Here is a 12,828-nt window from a genome sequence, read left to right as displayed (position 1 = left end):
CACTGGCCCTGCTTCTTCGCATTAAGCCTAGCAAGTAGTTTTTTTCATAAGTAAATGCAACAGCCAGCCTCAACTAAAGCAACCTGGTCCAGGGAAGCGTCGACAAGGGCCTAGGAAATGGTGTAGGTTAGGCCCCGAATGGGGAGGAGTTAGTAAAAACGGTGATGGTGGACGATACTCACTCTGGCGGGAAGAGGCGCAGTTCGTCGATCTTGCCTAGGAAACCGAAGAGGGTCCGCATCTGCTCAGAGCTAGCGCTCGGGGAGACATTAGTCACCTGGATTACCTCGGTGCCGCCGCCTCCGCCACCGCCGCCGCCGCCACCGGGCCCGCCGCTGGGGCCCGGGCCCGCAGTACTGGGGACGACGGTAGTGTTGCTCATGGCGCTGCTCGCGTTCTCGCTCCTGCTTTAACACATCAAACACACAACAAACAGTGAGAGGGAGGGGGAAGAGGAACCGATTCGCTGGAGAGTAGACAGGAGGGTGTCCGATGCTACAGCCGCTGCTGCCGCCGCCGCCGTTCCTCCACCCCGCCGCTTGTCGGGAAAAGGGTGGCGGGGGGAGATGAGAACGCGCGAGTTCGAGACCACGAGAAAACAAACGGCCGCCCCCACCTCGCTTCCAACCACCTCACTCGCGGGCCCGAGCTCCCCACAATGCCTTGCGGAGCACGGGCGCGTCACCGTCGGCTCCGCCCCGCGCAGGCCCAGCCAGCCTTGCCGGCAGCCAGAGAAACGCGAGAGGCACCGAGGTCTAATGGCAGTCGTCACCCCTTTTCGCATCAGCCCTTTTCGCCCCCCCCCTTTTTTGAAGAAAGAAATGGAAGGCATTAACTTTTTAAAAAACAAGCATTCACTCCTCTGCAAAAAAAACTGCACACTTTAGCAACTATTCTTATTAGAAATGCCCCCAATATGTATTTCTTCACACAATATCATCTACAGATCTGTCCAGTTATTAAGGAAATTTCCACCCTAGCAACCAAAATTTTCCTCCCCATCACTATAAAATTTTATGAATCTTTACACACAATTGGTAACATTAAGTTTTTTTTTTTAAAGATTTTATTTATTTGACAGAAAAGTACAAGCAGGGGGAGCAGCAGGCAGAGGGAAAAGCAGGCTCCCTGCTGTGGGGCTTGATCCCAGGACCCTGAGATCATTTCCTGAGCTGAAGGCAGACCCTTAACGGACTGAGCCACCCAGGTACCCCGGTAACATTAATTTTTTAACCAATCTGCTTTGTCACTAAAACCTTGAAAAAAGATTTTAGTGTTATACTTACTAGTGCTTAATAAGCAAATTTTATTTCACAAGTTGACTTTTCAAAAGCACGCTTTACACTACCTAAATATATTCAAGTATATGATCTGAAATTCCTACAGAAAAACTTGATTTACATGCATATTCTTGCTTAAAATAATTTTGAAGCTTTGACTATAAAAAGACTCTTAATTTTTCAACCTCATTTGAACTACTCTCCCATTTTCGTCCAATGTTATCCAAAGACCTGCAGTTTTCCAAACATGACAAAATCTTTAATTTCACTGTGTCCTTATACAAATTACTAATGACCTCCCTCATTTTATCTAACTACCATCCTCTGTTTGGGGCCTGCCCTCACTGCCACAACTTCTGCAAACAGAGTTAGGGCTTCCTCTTTCTTCTCTACTCAACAGCAGAAAATACACATACTCTACTTGTTATACTGACACATATCCCCTCCCAAAGTGGTTGAGTTTTCTGGGTCAGTTTAAGATCTAGTGCAGGGGCGCCTGGGTGGCACAGCGGTTAAGGGCCTGCCTTCGGCTCAGGGCGTGATCCCGGCGTTATGGAATCGAGCCCCACATCAGGCTCCTCCGCTATGAGCCTGCTTCTTCCTCTCCCACTCCCCCTGCTTGTGTTCCCTCTCTCGCTGGCTGTCTCTATCTCTGTCAAATAAATAAATAAAATCTTAAAAAAAAAAAAAAGACCTAGTGCAATGTCTGTCACATAGTAAATGTCCAATAAATGTGAAACACATGAATAAATATGCCTTAATGACAGAGCTATTTATTATAAGACAGTTGTTAAATATTTTACATGCCCCTGAATATTTTTGGAAGCTAAAACCTGAGGCCTTACACAATATTTTCGTTGGTAAATACATCTATGGAATAATGAAGTCAACAGTGTGATTTGTGAGAGATTAGAACACAAAGTTATTGAGACCCGGATGCAGAGGCAATTAGCTAGGTTTACTTACCAGCTAAGTCACTTCCGCTAGTTTTTATAAAAACAAGCGATAGGTTGGTTGAATGTAAGCCTCAAGGAAACTACAAATTACAACAAATGGCATGTAACTCATTAACGTTTATCTGTGAATATAAAAAATGTCAGATAATTTATCTTCTCATTTTGAATCAAACACATGTAACTGCCAATTACAGATTCTTAATTTGATAAAGTTAATTTGTATCAGGACCCACAAAATGGGAGGCTGCCCTAATGGCCTGGCCCATGTCACAAATCTAAGTCAGTCTGCACTTAAGGGAAACACCTATCAAGAAACCTAACGTAACATTCATCGCAATCCTCTAACTCAGCTTTAGTTAACTTATCTTACCTAGAGAACAGGACCTGCTAACTTTATTTTTTTTTAAGATTATTTATTTATTTATTTGATAGAGAGAGAGCAAGAGTGAGGGCACAAGGGGGGGCAGCGGGAGAGAGAGAAGCAGACTCCCCGCTGGGCAGGGAGCCCCATGCGGGGCTGATCCTAGGACTGTGGGATCATGACCTGAGCTGAAGGCAGATATATAACCCACTGAGTCACTCAAAAGCCCTAGACCTGCTAGCTTTATAAAGAAATCCCTCAATCTCCTGGCCAACATGCCCTATTTCTGTGTTGCCTCTCCTAATGTTCTCTGAAACATGCTCTTGCCTGAAATCTTTCGGGACGACTGTTCAAATGCTTGTGAGGCACTGTAATCCCCCAATCCAAGGATTGTCTTCCCTGTAATAAAGGACATCAAACTCATTACTAAATTGTTTTTTGTTTTGTCGTTTGACAAGTTCCACATCTACTAGAAGTGCCTACCATGTGCCAAGGATGCTACAATGTTCTATAATAAAAGGACAACACAAAGGCAGGGTTCATTCCTGCCTTTTTTTTTTTTTTTTAACATTAGCATCTTTTTATTCTTTATTGGTGGATACAAAGAAATCTTTTATGTTATTCTACATATATTTGACATATTTCATAGTTAAAATTACATGTTCAAACCAAGAAACAGTTTTGTGATAAGATAAAATCTTTTAAATCATTAGAAACCAGTTTATGTATAACTTACTGAATATGCCAATAGATGGTGCCTCCAAATGCAGAAATAATGGTGGCAAAAAGAGTCTTATTCTAATAAGGAGAATTTTTGAATATTTTATTTTCAAGTCATCAGGCAGGTGGAAAAAATACTAGACTTAGAGCCAGGAGAGTGGCTTAGAATATTAACCTGTCATTTATTAAGTGTGATTTGAAGAAATTTCACTTCACTTCTAAGAACCTACTTCAGTCAGGAACTGAATCATAATTTTGAAAATCTTTCTAGGTCTAACAGATAGATTAAATAATTAACGATCTTGACTTATTATTGTCCATTGCCCATAGAAATAACTAAAGACAAATAAATATTTCAAAGCAAATAACAAATATATCCAATCTACAGTAGTTTTAAATCACTTCAGACTGTTTAGACTCCTGATTAACCTAACTATAAGATAACCATAAGAAATACAGATCTGGAGATGGGTATCATACTTGTCTTATTGACTTTAACCTCAGTGTCACAAGAGGTTGTTAAAAAACTTACAAATTCCTTCAAATATTATGCACCTGTTATGTTCCAGGATTTTCCTAGACACTAGGAATAAAGCAGAAAAAAGATAGGCAATGTCTCTGATCTCCTATAACTTCAGTATGGCAAACTTTCAAACACACACACAAATATGTACAGGAGTAACATTCTGTCATGAAAATAAACCAGGATAAAAGATAAGAGAAAATGTGTTATTGAGCTGAGACTTTAGTAAAAGGAAGAAGCAAGTCATTTGAATTTCTGGGGGAGAGATCCAAACAGAGGAAATAGCAAATTAAAAAGGTCTAGAGGGTAAGAATAAGTTGGAAACTTTCAAGAAAAGTTGGAAGACCACTTTATTGAATGAATGCTTTCCAGTTTATATTTCAGAGAGAGACTTACAAGGAGATCCTGCCAGTATCATGTGGAAAGTGAAGTGAAAGAAATATGCAAAGGGAAGCATCATAGCTTATCTTTGGAAGTGGACTGGGAAGGCTTCCAGCTATATTTGAATGATAAATATTACTAGTCTTACTAAGGGTTAATGTTATTTCTAATCCAAAGCAAAAAGTAACCTGTCATTTTGGCCTATATATGCATATTATAGTGCATCATTTCTGAAAAGCTTTTGTAATATAGAAAATGACTTATAGGCTCCCCATAATAGAGTCCTATTGCTTATAGGTGGATTGCCACTACCACACTGCTGAGATACTGGCAGGGATATATTGATATTCTGTTAAAGAATATTAGAAAGTAATACTTAACACAAATCTTCAGAAACAAAACCAACCTTCTTAGTCATAATGAACAAGGTTTAGTACTTTCCAATCTCAAGCTTCTAAAAGATCTCATGTTTAAAAAAATGAAACCAGAACCCTATCTTATACCTTACATCTCACAAAACTTAACTCAAAATAGATGAAAAACTTCAATGGATTAAAAACCTGACACTGTAAAACTTCTAGGAAAAAAAAAAAAAAACCAGGAAAAAATCTCCTTGACACGGGGCTTGGCAATAATTTTTTGCATATGGCACCAAAAGCACAAACAAGAAAATAAAAAATAAATGGGATTACATCAAACTAAAAAGCTTCCGCATAGCAAAGGAAAATAGCAACAAGATGAAAGAACAGACTGGGCAAAAAATATTTGCAAACCCATATATCTGATAAGGAATTAATATTCAAAATATACTCATACAACTCAAGAGCAAAAAAAAAATAATCTAGTTAAAAATGTGCAAAGGACCTAAACAATTTGTCCAACAGGTACATGAAATGATGCTCAGCATCACTAATGATTAGGGAAATTAAATTAAAACTATGATAAGATATCACCTCACACCTGTCAGAATGACTAGCAACACAAAGAGAAGAGATAAATGTTGGGGAGGATGTGGAGAAAAGGAAACCCTTGAACACTCTTGATAGTACTGTAAATTGGTACAGCTAGTAAGGAAAACAGTATAGAGTTTCCTCAAAATTTAAAAATAGAACCCCCATATAATCCAATAATCTTCTGAAAATATATCTCAAGGAAACAAAAATACTATCTCAAAGATATATATGCACCCATGTTCATTGCAGCAGCATTTATAATATCCAAGACATGGAAAAAACCTAAGTACCCACTGACAAATGAATGGATAAAGAAGTTGTGGTATGTATATTTCCAACCCACTTCCATATTTATAATACACAGTATATTATAATTCGGTCATAAAAAACAAGGAAATCCTTCCATTTCTGACAACATGGGTGGGCCCTGAGGGCATTATGGTCGCTGAAATAAGTCAGACGAGAAAGACTAATATTATAGGATCTCACTTACATGTGAAATTAAAAAAACAAAAACAAACAACCCCCAAACTCATACAAAAGGAGATCAGATCTGTGGTTACTAGAGGCAGGGATGGGGGGAGGGAGGGGATTGGAGGAAGGTGATAAGGTGGTCAAAAGGCACAAACTTCCAGTTACAAGATAAATGTACTAAAGATGCAATGCACAACACGATGACTGTGTAACACAGCTGTACGATATATATGAAAGTTAAGAGAGTAAATCCTTAGAGTTTTTATCACAAGGAAAAATATACTTTTTCCTTTTATCTATATGAGATGATGGATATTAACTAAACTCATTTGATAATTCACAATAAACGTAGGTCAAATCATTATGCTGTACACATAAACTTAGACAGGGCTGTATGCCATTTATATCCAAATAAGACTGAGAAAAAAAGAATACTTGTAATAAAGATATTTCCAATGCAAAAGAAAAAAATCTCATATATTTAGTCGGAAATTCTTCAATTAAAAGATAGAATAGGTACAGATATGTATAATCACTCTACCCACTGGATACCACGTTCCCCATTGGATAAATCAAGTCACCTCTGTTATTGTCAGCCACCTTCGTGCACACTTATAGAAGAAATGAGTTCCCCTAATTGACACAATTTTGCAAATCTGCAAAGCAATAGGACTTCAATCAAATTAGTTGTTAAGCAGCAATTCCTCTCTTGCAAATACACTTTTTTGAGGAGAGGGAAGGCAATGTATTATAAATCTTTGTGTTTCCTGATCACTGACAATATACTAGTACAAAGACAGTATTTGACAAAACTTACTATCATCAATGTGCTAAAAACTTCACAAATGCCTCACTCAAGTAATACACTCAGCAAAGGCTTGCTGAATGACGACAGGAATGCATTTATCAGATTTATAAGGAAATCTGGTTGAGATAAACTTTCCGAGTATTTGGCTATACATTTTTTCCTCTATGGCTATAGAAAGCAGTAAGACTAGGAAATAAACTGCAGCTTATAAATCCTCAACTTTAGGGGCACCTGGGTGGCTCAGTAGGTTAAACATCTGCCTTCGGCTCAGGTCATGATCCCAGCGTTCTGGGATCAACCCTGCATGGGGCTTCCTGCTCAGCAGGGACTCCGCTTCTCCCTCTCCCTGCCGCTCTGCCTACTTGTGATCCCTCCCTCTCTCTCTCTCTGTCAAATAAATAATTAAGATCTTCAAAACAAAACAAAACAAAAACAAATCCTCAACTTTAAAAAAACTTAGCTGCAGATCTATACTAATTTGAATTTCTAATTCTACAAATTAGATAATTGTATTTCCATTCTATTTCTAATTCTATAAATTAGACACTTCCATAAGTATTAATAATATCTATTTTAATATTAAATTGTAAAGCTCACGCTCCTTTTTTTTCCTCTATCTAAATGAAGGGAAGAGGCTAAAGGATCAGTTGGCATTAGGGGGCTGACAGACAGATAGACACACACTAGGCCAGAAAAAAAAGTCTCCTTAAATTTATTTCCAAATACTAGTTTTGTATTGTCTAGTTTATATTGTCTACCAATAGCAGGAAAATCTATATTTTTAAATTGACAGCACAGGCTCTGTGAACACCTTGAAAATTAACATAGAGGAAAAAAGTGGTAGTCTGAACATTAAAATACTGTTTCCTATATACATATGCACAGTATTCTGAGCTATAACGCATATGCGTTACTTGGAAAATCACAATTTGTACAAATTTGTTTGGCTTTTTGGATTGAATGGGGTCAAAATAAATATTTGGATGGAGAAGCTCCAGATACTAACTACTCAATACTCAATACTCAAAAGGCCATTTGAGGAACTGTTCACAATCTTTACAAAAAAAAAAAAAAATCCAGTAGAGTTATACGTATCTTTACTCTAAGTAAACAATTTCAAGCATTTTAACATTAAATAGCTTTCCCTAATCAAGGAATTAGACATTTGTGCCATTTGAGCCTTTTTCCCCCTATGGTATAAAATTAATTTTCTCTTCATGAAGGAAAATTATTTCTAAAGTCTCATAAAACTGCTAAAAAAGAAAGTGTACTCAACTTAGTAATGAGAGGATCTACACTAACTGAATGCTTTTAAAATGACTTTTAATCCTCACAATATTTAAAAGGTGCTGCAGTGATTATAAATGGAGGCCTAGAATAAAACTGAAGGGGCTCTACCACCAATTAAAATAATTGTGACCTTTGGTTCATTACTTTGTGCTTTGAATTCCTCTACTGAAAAATGAGAATGATAGTAATGTTCACCTCACTAGGTTGTTATGAGGATGAAAATACTAAAACAAATGCTTCGAAAAGGTAAATATTAGCTTCGACTATTATTCTTATTGTACAAATTAAAAGTTTTTCATTTTGAAAAATGAATGGTTACCTCAACTGGGTTCCATTTTACACCATCACTCTATTTTAGGGTGGTACTGGACATCATTCACATGAAAGACGAATAATATACTAATATACACAGTGAGAAGAGTTTCTTAAGATCTCACATTTTAACATAGGCTTTGTGGCATATTTTAAAAATTATAAAGTAATAAATGCAAAATGTTAAATATTCAAACTCTAAGTGCAAAAAAAGTACAAGTCCCCCATTCTACTCCTCTGTACATGTTCTCAACCACTATAATAGGTGCTGCCTATAATTAGCCATGTGAGCCCCAATTCCCTTTAGTGAAAAATGAGGACAAAGGTGTGAGTTTTTAAGATCAGAAACATTATGAAGTACCTAGCACAGTGTCCAGCACATAGGCACTTAAAAAGCTGTACATACCATTACAGGAAAGTCTGTGTTCAACTTCCTTATCTTTTCAATGTCTTACCTTAGAGCATTATTGTCAAACATGAAAATACTTTGTAAACTGTTAAGTGGTAGTCAACATGCAAAACACACTTATTAGACGCCCTTTCCTCAAGAGGCTGCTGCAACTGAAACCTGACACCAACAGATTTCAAATTTTCATATTCATTTTGATCCTAAAGCAGGACTTTACCAACAGCATGCACAGATAGATGACAGCTATACAAAATATTCCTTTTTATTTTTTTAAACATTTTATTTATTCATTTGAGAAAGAGAGCACAAGCAGGGGGGAGGGGAAGAAGAACAAGGAGTAGAGGACTCTCCGCTGAGCAGGGAGCCCGATGTGGGGCTTGATCCGAGGACCTAGAGATCACAACCCCAGCCAAAGGCTGATACTTAATCATCTGAGCCACCCAGGTGCCCCCAAACATCCTTTTTTTGATAAAATGCAAATGTTTTAGGGCGCCTGGACAGCTCAGTCAGTTAGGTGTCCGACTCTTGATTTCGGCTCAGGTCATGATCTCGTGGTAGTGAGATGGAGCCCGTGTCAGGCTCTGCACTGGGAGTGGAGCCTGCTTAAGATGCTCTTTCTCCCTCTACCCACTTCCCCACTTCTTTCTCTCTCTCTCTCAAATAAACAAACGAAACAAAAAAATCTCCCCCAAAACAACAAAAAAGACACAAATGTTCCAAGGAAAAATCTTTCTAGGAAGGCTTCAATTACTTTTCTACATTTTTAGAGCAAGATTATTATTCTTTTTTTCAAAAGACATAATTGCACATATGCTTGATGAATCTTAAAAGTACTGTGACATGGGTCAGAGCAATAGACCATCAAATGACCAAAGCACAGGGAAAAAAAAAAAAAAAGGAAAGTATTACTAAGAACACTTGACAATCTGAATTCCTGACAAACAATAAAGCTTAAAACCATAATGCTTTTTTCCAAATGCCATCCCAGTCACTTGAAGCTATGAACTACGAGCTAGAATTAGCTCACATTGAAGTCTAAAACACTTGGAGATGTTGATCAAGTAATTACTTTGGAGGGAAGAGATGGTAGAAAGGTAAATTTCTGGGAAACGAATTAAAAGCAAAAACGTCAGAATCTCTAAAATGGAAAATAATCAAAGCTGTATTAACAGTAAATAAATTCAGTGACGAGAGCAAAACATGTATCTCTAAAGAGATGAAAAACAAAGCTGGGTTCACAGATTTGCATTGTAGGGACCACATATTTTAAATGTTCACTAGTATTTCACCATTCCAATGATGGTACCATTCGTATTAAGTATATGTAACTGTGATATTTTGAGTGATGGGAAAAAAAAACTGATGTGGAAAAAAACTGTGGACAGTCTTAAAGTTATTCTGAAAGTTAAACTGGCACTTATCTTAATTGCAATTGTGAGTATATTCTGCCTTGAAATTTGGGTATCAAATTTTTAAGTAAAAATCTATTGATCTGAATGTGATTGTCAACAAACTACCAAATTATTCTTATATTCTCCTCTTATCAACCTAAGTTGACACTAAGAATAAAGTCTCAGTGATTATCATATTATCTTATTAAAACAGTTGGGGAGCTTTGTTCCTATAGAAAAATATTTGCCATGTATAATCATGTGATTTCTCTTTTTGAAGTATTGAGCAAATGAAGTTGTAAGCCGTATCCAAAAGAACAAATTTATCAGCAGAGAGTGATATAAAGTCAAATTTTAAAACAGTGGATTTTAATTAAAACCAATTTTTAAACAGATTTATTTGACAGTGGTTTATGTGTTAATACATACAAATAACACAAAGACAGAACGATGTTACGAAGTACATTCTAGGGTTTGGTGCCCTAATTTTCTCTCATATTACTCTACTACTTTAAAGCAGGCAAATTCCAAAAGCCTATAAAATTAGTATTTTCAGTCAGAGAGACATTAATCTTGGAAAAATGAGCAAGAAAATAGCTTTTAAAGGTTAGGGGTGGGAATCACTAGGAATAATGGGAGACATTCTCAGCTGATTTTAGAAAAGCCAATAAGTATTTATTTAATGACATAAAAAGACTGCTCTGTAACCACCCATTTCAGCTTTTTCTTCTGCAATGGAAAGAAAATAAACCAAAAAATAAAACTAATAGTAATTAGGATTTAAAAAATGTTTTTTTAACTAGTTCCTCCACTTTTCTTCAGAGGAAAAACACTAGCATGTAGAAGCTTTTTTATTTTATTTTTAAAAAGATTTATTTATTTATTTTACAGAAGGGAGAGGAAAAGAGGATTTTTTTTTTTTTTAAGATTTTATTTATTTGAGAAAGAGAGCAGAGAAAGAGAGAGAATGAGCTGGGGGGAGGGGCAGGAGGAAAGGGAGAGGGAGAAGCAGGCTCCCCACTGAGCCCAGAGCCTGACACGGGGCTCCCATCTCAGTACTTTGGGATTATGACCTAAGACCAACGCAGACACTTAACTGACTGAGCCATCCAGGCACTCCGGAAAGAGAGGCTTAATCAGACTCTGCATGGAGCCCCACGCTCGGCTTGATCTTACAACCCTGAGATCATGACCTGAGCCAAAACCAAGAGTCAGATGCTCAACTGACTGTGCCACCCAGGCACCCCATAAAAGCCTTTTCAAAAGAGGAAAATGAAAATGATTATTTTCCTGAAGCCGGTGGACTGAAATTCTTTTGTATTGAAAGCACAGAGAAATGTTAAGACCCAACATTTCAATCAAATATTAAACCACCTAGGGCAAGCTCACTGCTTTGACTCAAAAGTAAAAATGAGGGGCACCACCGGTTAAGCTCCCAACTCTCAGTTTCAGCTCAGGTCATGATCTCAGGGTCATGAGATCCAGCCCAAGTTGGGTTCCCCACTCAGCGCAGAGTCTGCCTGAGATTCTCTCTGCCTCTCTCCCTGCCCCTCCCACTTGTGCTCTGTGTCTCTCGCTCTCTCAAATAAATAAATAAATCTTTAAAAAAAAGTAAAAAAGAGAAGCACAGGGAACATACAAAAATATACAAATAACTATTCTAAAATAAAATGCACTCTCTCCAATGAAAAAATTATCACACACAACTCACTAATAACAAAATACAATTCAAAGCCACATTTGAAACTATGAATAAAAATGCAATGTACTGCCTTCAACGAAATAGCATAGAATGTTTCCTACTGACTATTTTTAAAAGTTGGTAGTTATAGCATGAATGGAAAACATGTGAAACTGCAAACTGAAATTTTTAAAGTAAACCAAAAGACATGTGTAAACAAACACTTGAAAAGTTGAATATTTAAAACATGGAGAGCCCCTGTGCTATACAATTTTGCTCTTGACTTTAATAATTTAAAACAACTTATTGATAGAGGGACAAACAGAGAAAATTTTGAATGATAAATATATGAGAATGTAAAACATTCAACTCAAGAAACATTTAATAAGCAATATATGTTAGGTTCACCAATGCCAATCAATAATGACAGTGATAAAAAGCGAAATGTTCTCTCAATAAATAACTTTACCATAAAATAGCAGTTCCCACTAATTAGGCAACACTCTGAAAGAGAAACATAATACTAATTCAAAATAGGCTACATCTAAATCTGTTAACACAAAAAGAAACTTCCTAGAAATGTCTGCAAAGCAAATTCACTTTGCTCTTAGTTGATAACATTTTTAAAACAAATGTGCTTAAAAATTTTGCACAAATTAATGCCATCTAGCTTTACTACAGTTTCTCGATTTGCCTATATAAATCCATCTTAACTGTACTTTTCAGCTTTGAAAAAAATCTAACATGTGGGAATGTTCATAAGAGTAATATAGACATGTTTGAAAATGTCTTACTGAATTGTAATGGTAGAGGTAAGCCACTCTATCTTACTTTGATAATAGTTTCCGTTATGAAACAGAACAGCATTTTCTGGCTGATGTAATTCTAAGGCTCGTATATTTTTTGTTTTTTCACTTTCTTTTTTCATTTGGCAAAGGAGATTGACAAGGGAAACCTTCCATTACTTTAGCAAAACGAATATGATAAGTTGTAGCTAGGCAAATTCTGTTACAAAAGGTAGCTATGCAGTAGACTCTAGCCCCTGCACAGGAGACATCCATTTCCTTTTACTTCAAAAATCCATTTTTTTAAAAAGCAAATACTTTTGCTGAAATGCTCAACTTGAAAAAGGGTTGGGTTTTTTGTTTGCAATGCATTCTTCTTAAAGTAATACAATTGATACAAAGTATTAAGTCCCAGGAATACAAGTATACATAACTATATCATTAAAGAAGCTCAATTCAAGTTGCTTAATCTGTACTTGCTACACAGGTATAATACACAGTGTA

The 12,828-nt window shown here is 36.8% G+C and overlaps 1 protein-coding gene across 7 annotated transcripts in view; it reads right to left on the bottom strand.

The window, feature by feature from the left end:
• Window positions 1–12,828, bottom strand: part of SRSF11 (serine and arginine rich splicing factor 11) — a 44,419-nt gene that overhangs the window by 29,590 nt on the left and 2,001 nt on the right. For 5 of the 7 annotated variants that reach the window (XM_045802031.2, XM_045802028.2, XM_045802027.2 and 2 more), the window contains one exon: window positions 183–404. In XM_045802031.2, the coding sequence (XP_045657987.1) occupies window positions 183–382 (200 nt within the window). In that variant the 5' untranslated portion in view covers window positions 383–404. Of the gene's footprint in view, window positions 1–182; window positions 408–616; window positions 717–12,828 lie in introns of those variants that run through there. The other 2 variants (XM_045802033.2, XM_045802032.2) reach the window with 2 other exon arrangements.

The sequence above is a fragment of the Ursus americanus genome, chromosome 12, assembly GCF_024610735.1.
Source record: "Ursus americanus isolate L20-20 chromosome 12, mUrsAme1.1.p, whole genome shotgun sequence".
Taxonomy (NCBI): domain Eukaryota; kingdom Metazoa; phylum Chordata; class Mammalia; order Carnivora; family Ursidae; genus Ursus; species Ursus americanus.
Note: the sequence above shows the minus strand (reverse complement) of the source record. Positions and strands in the feature narration are given on the sequence as shown.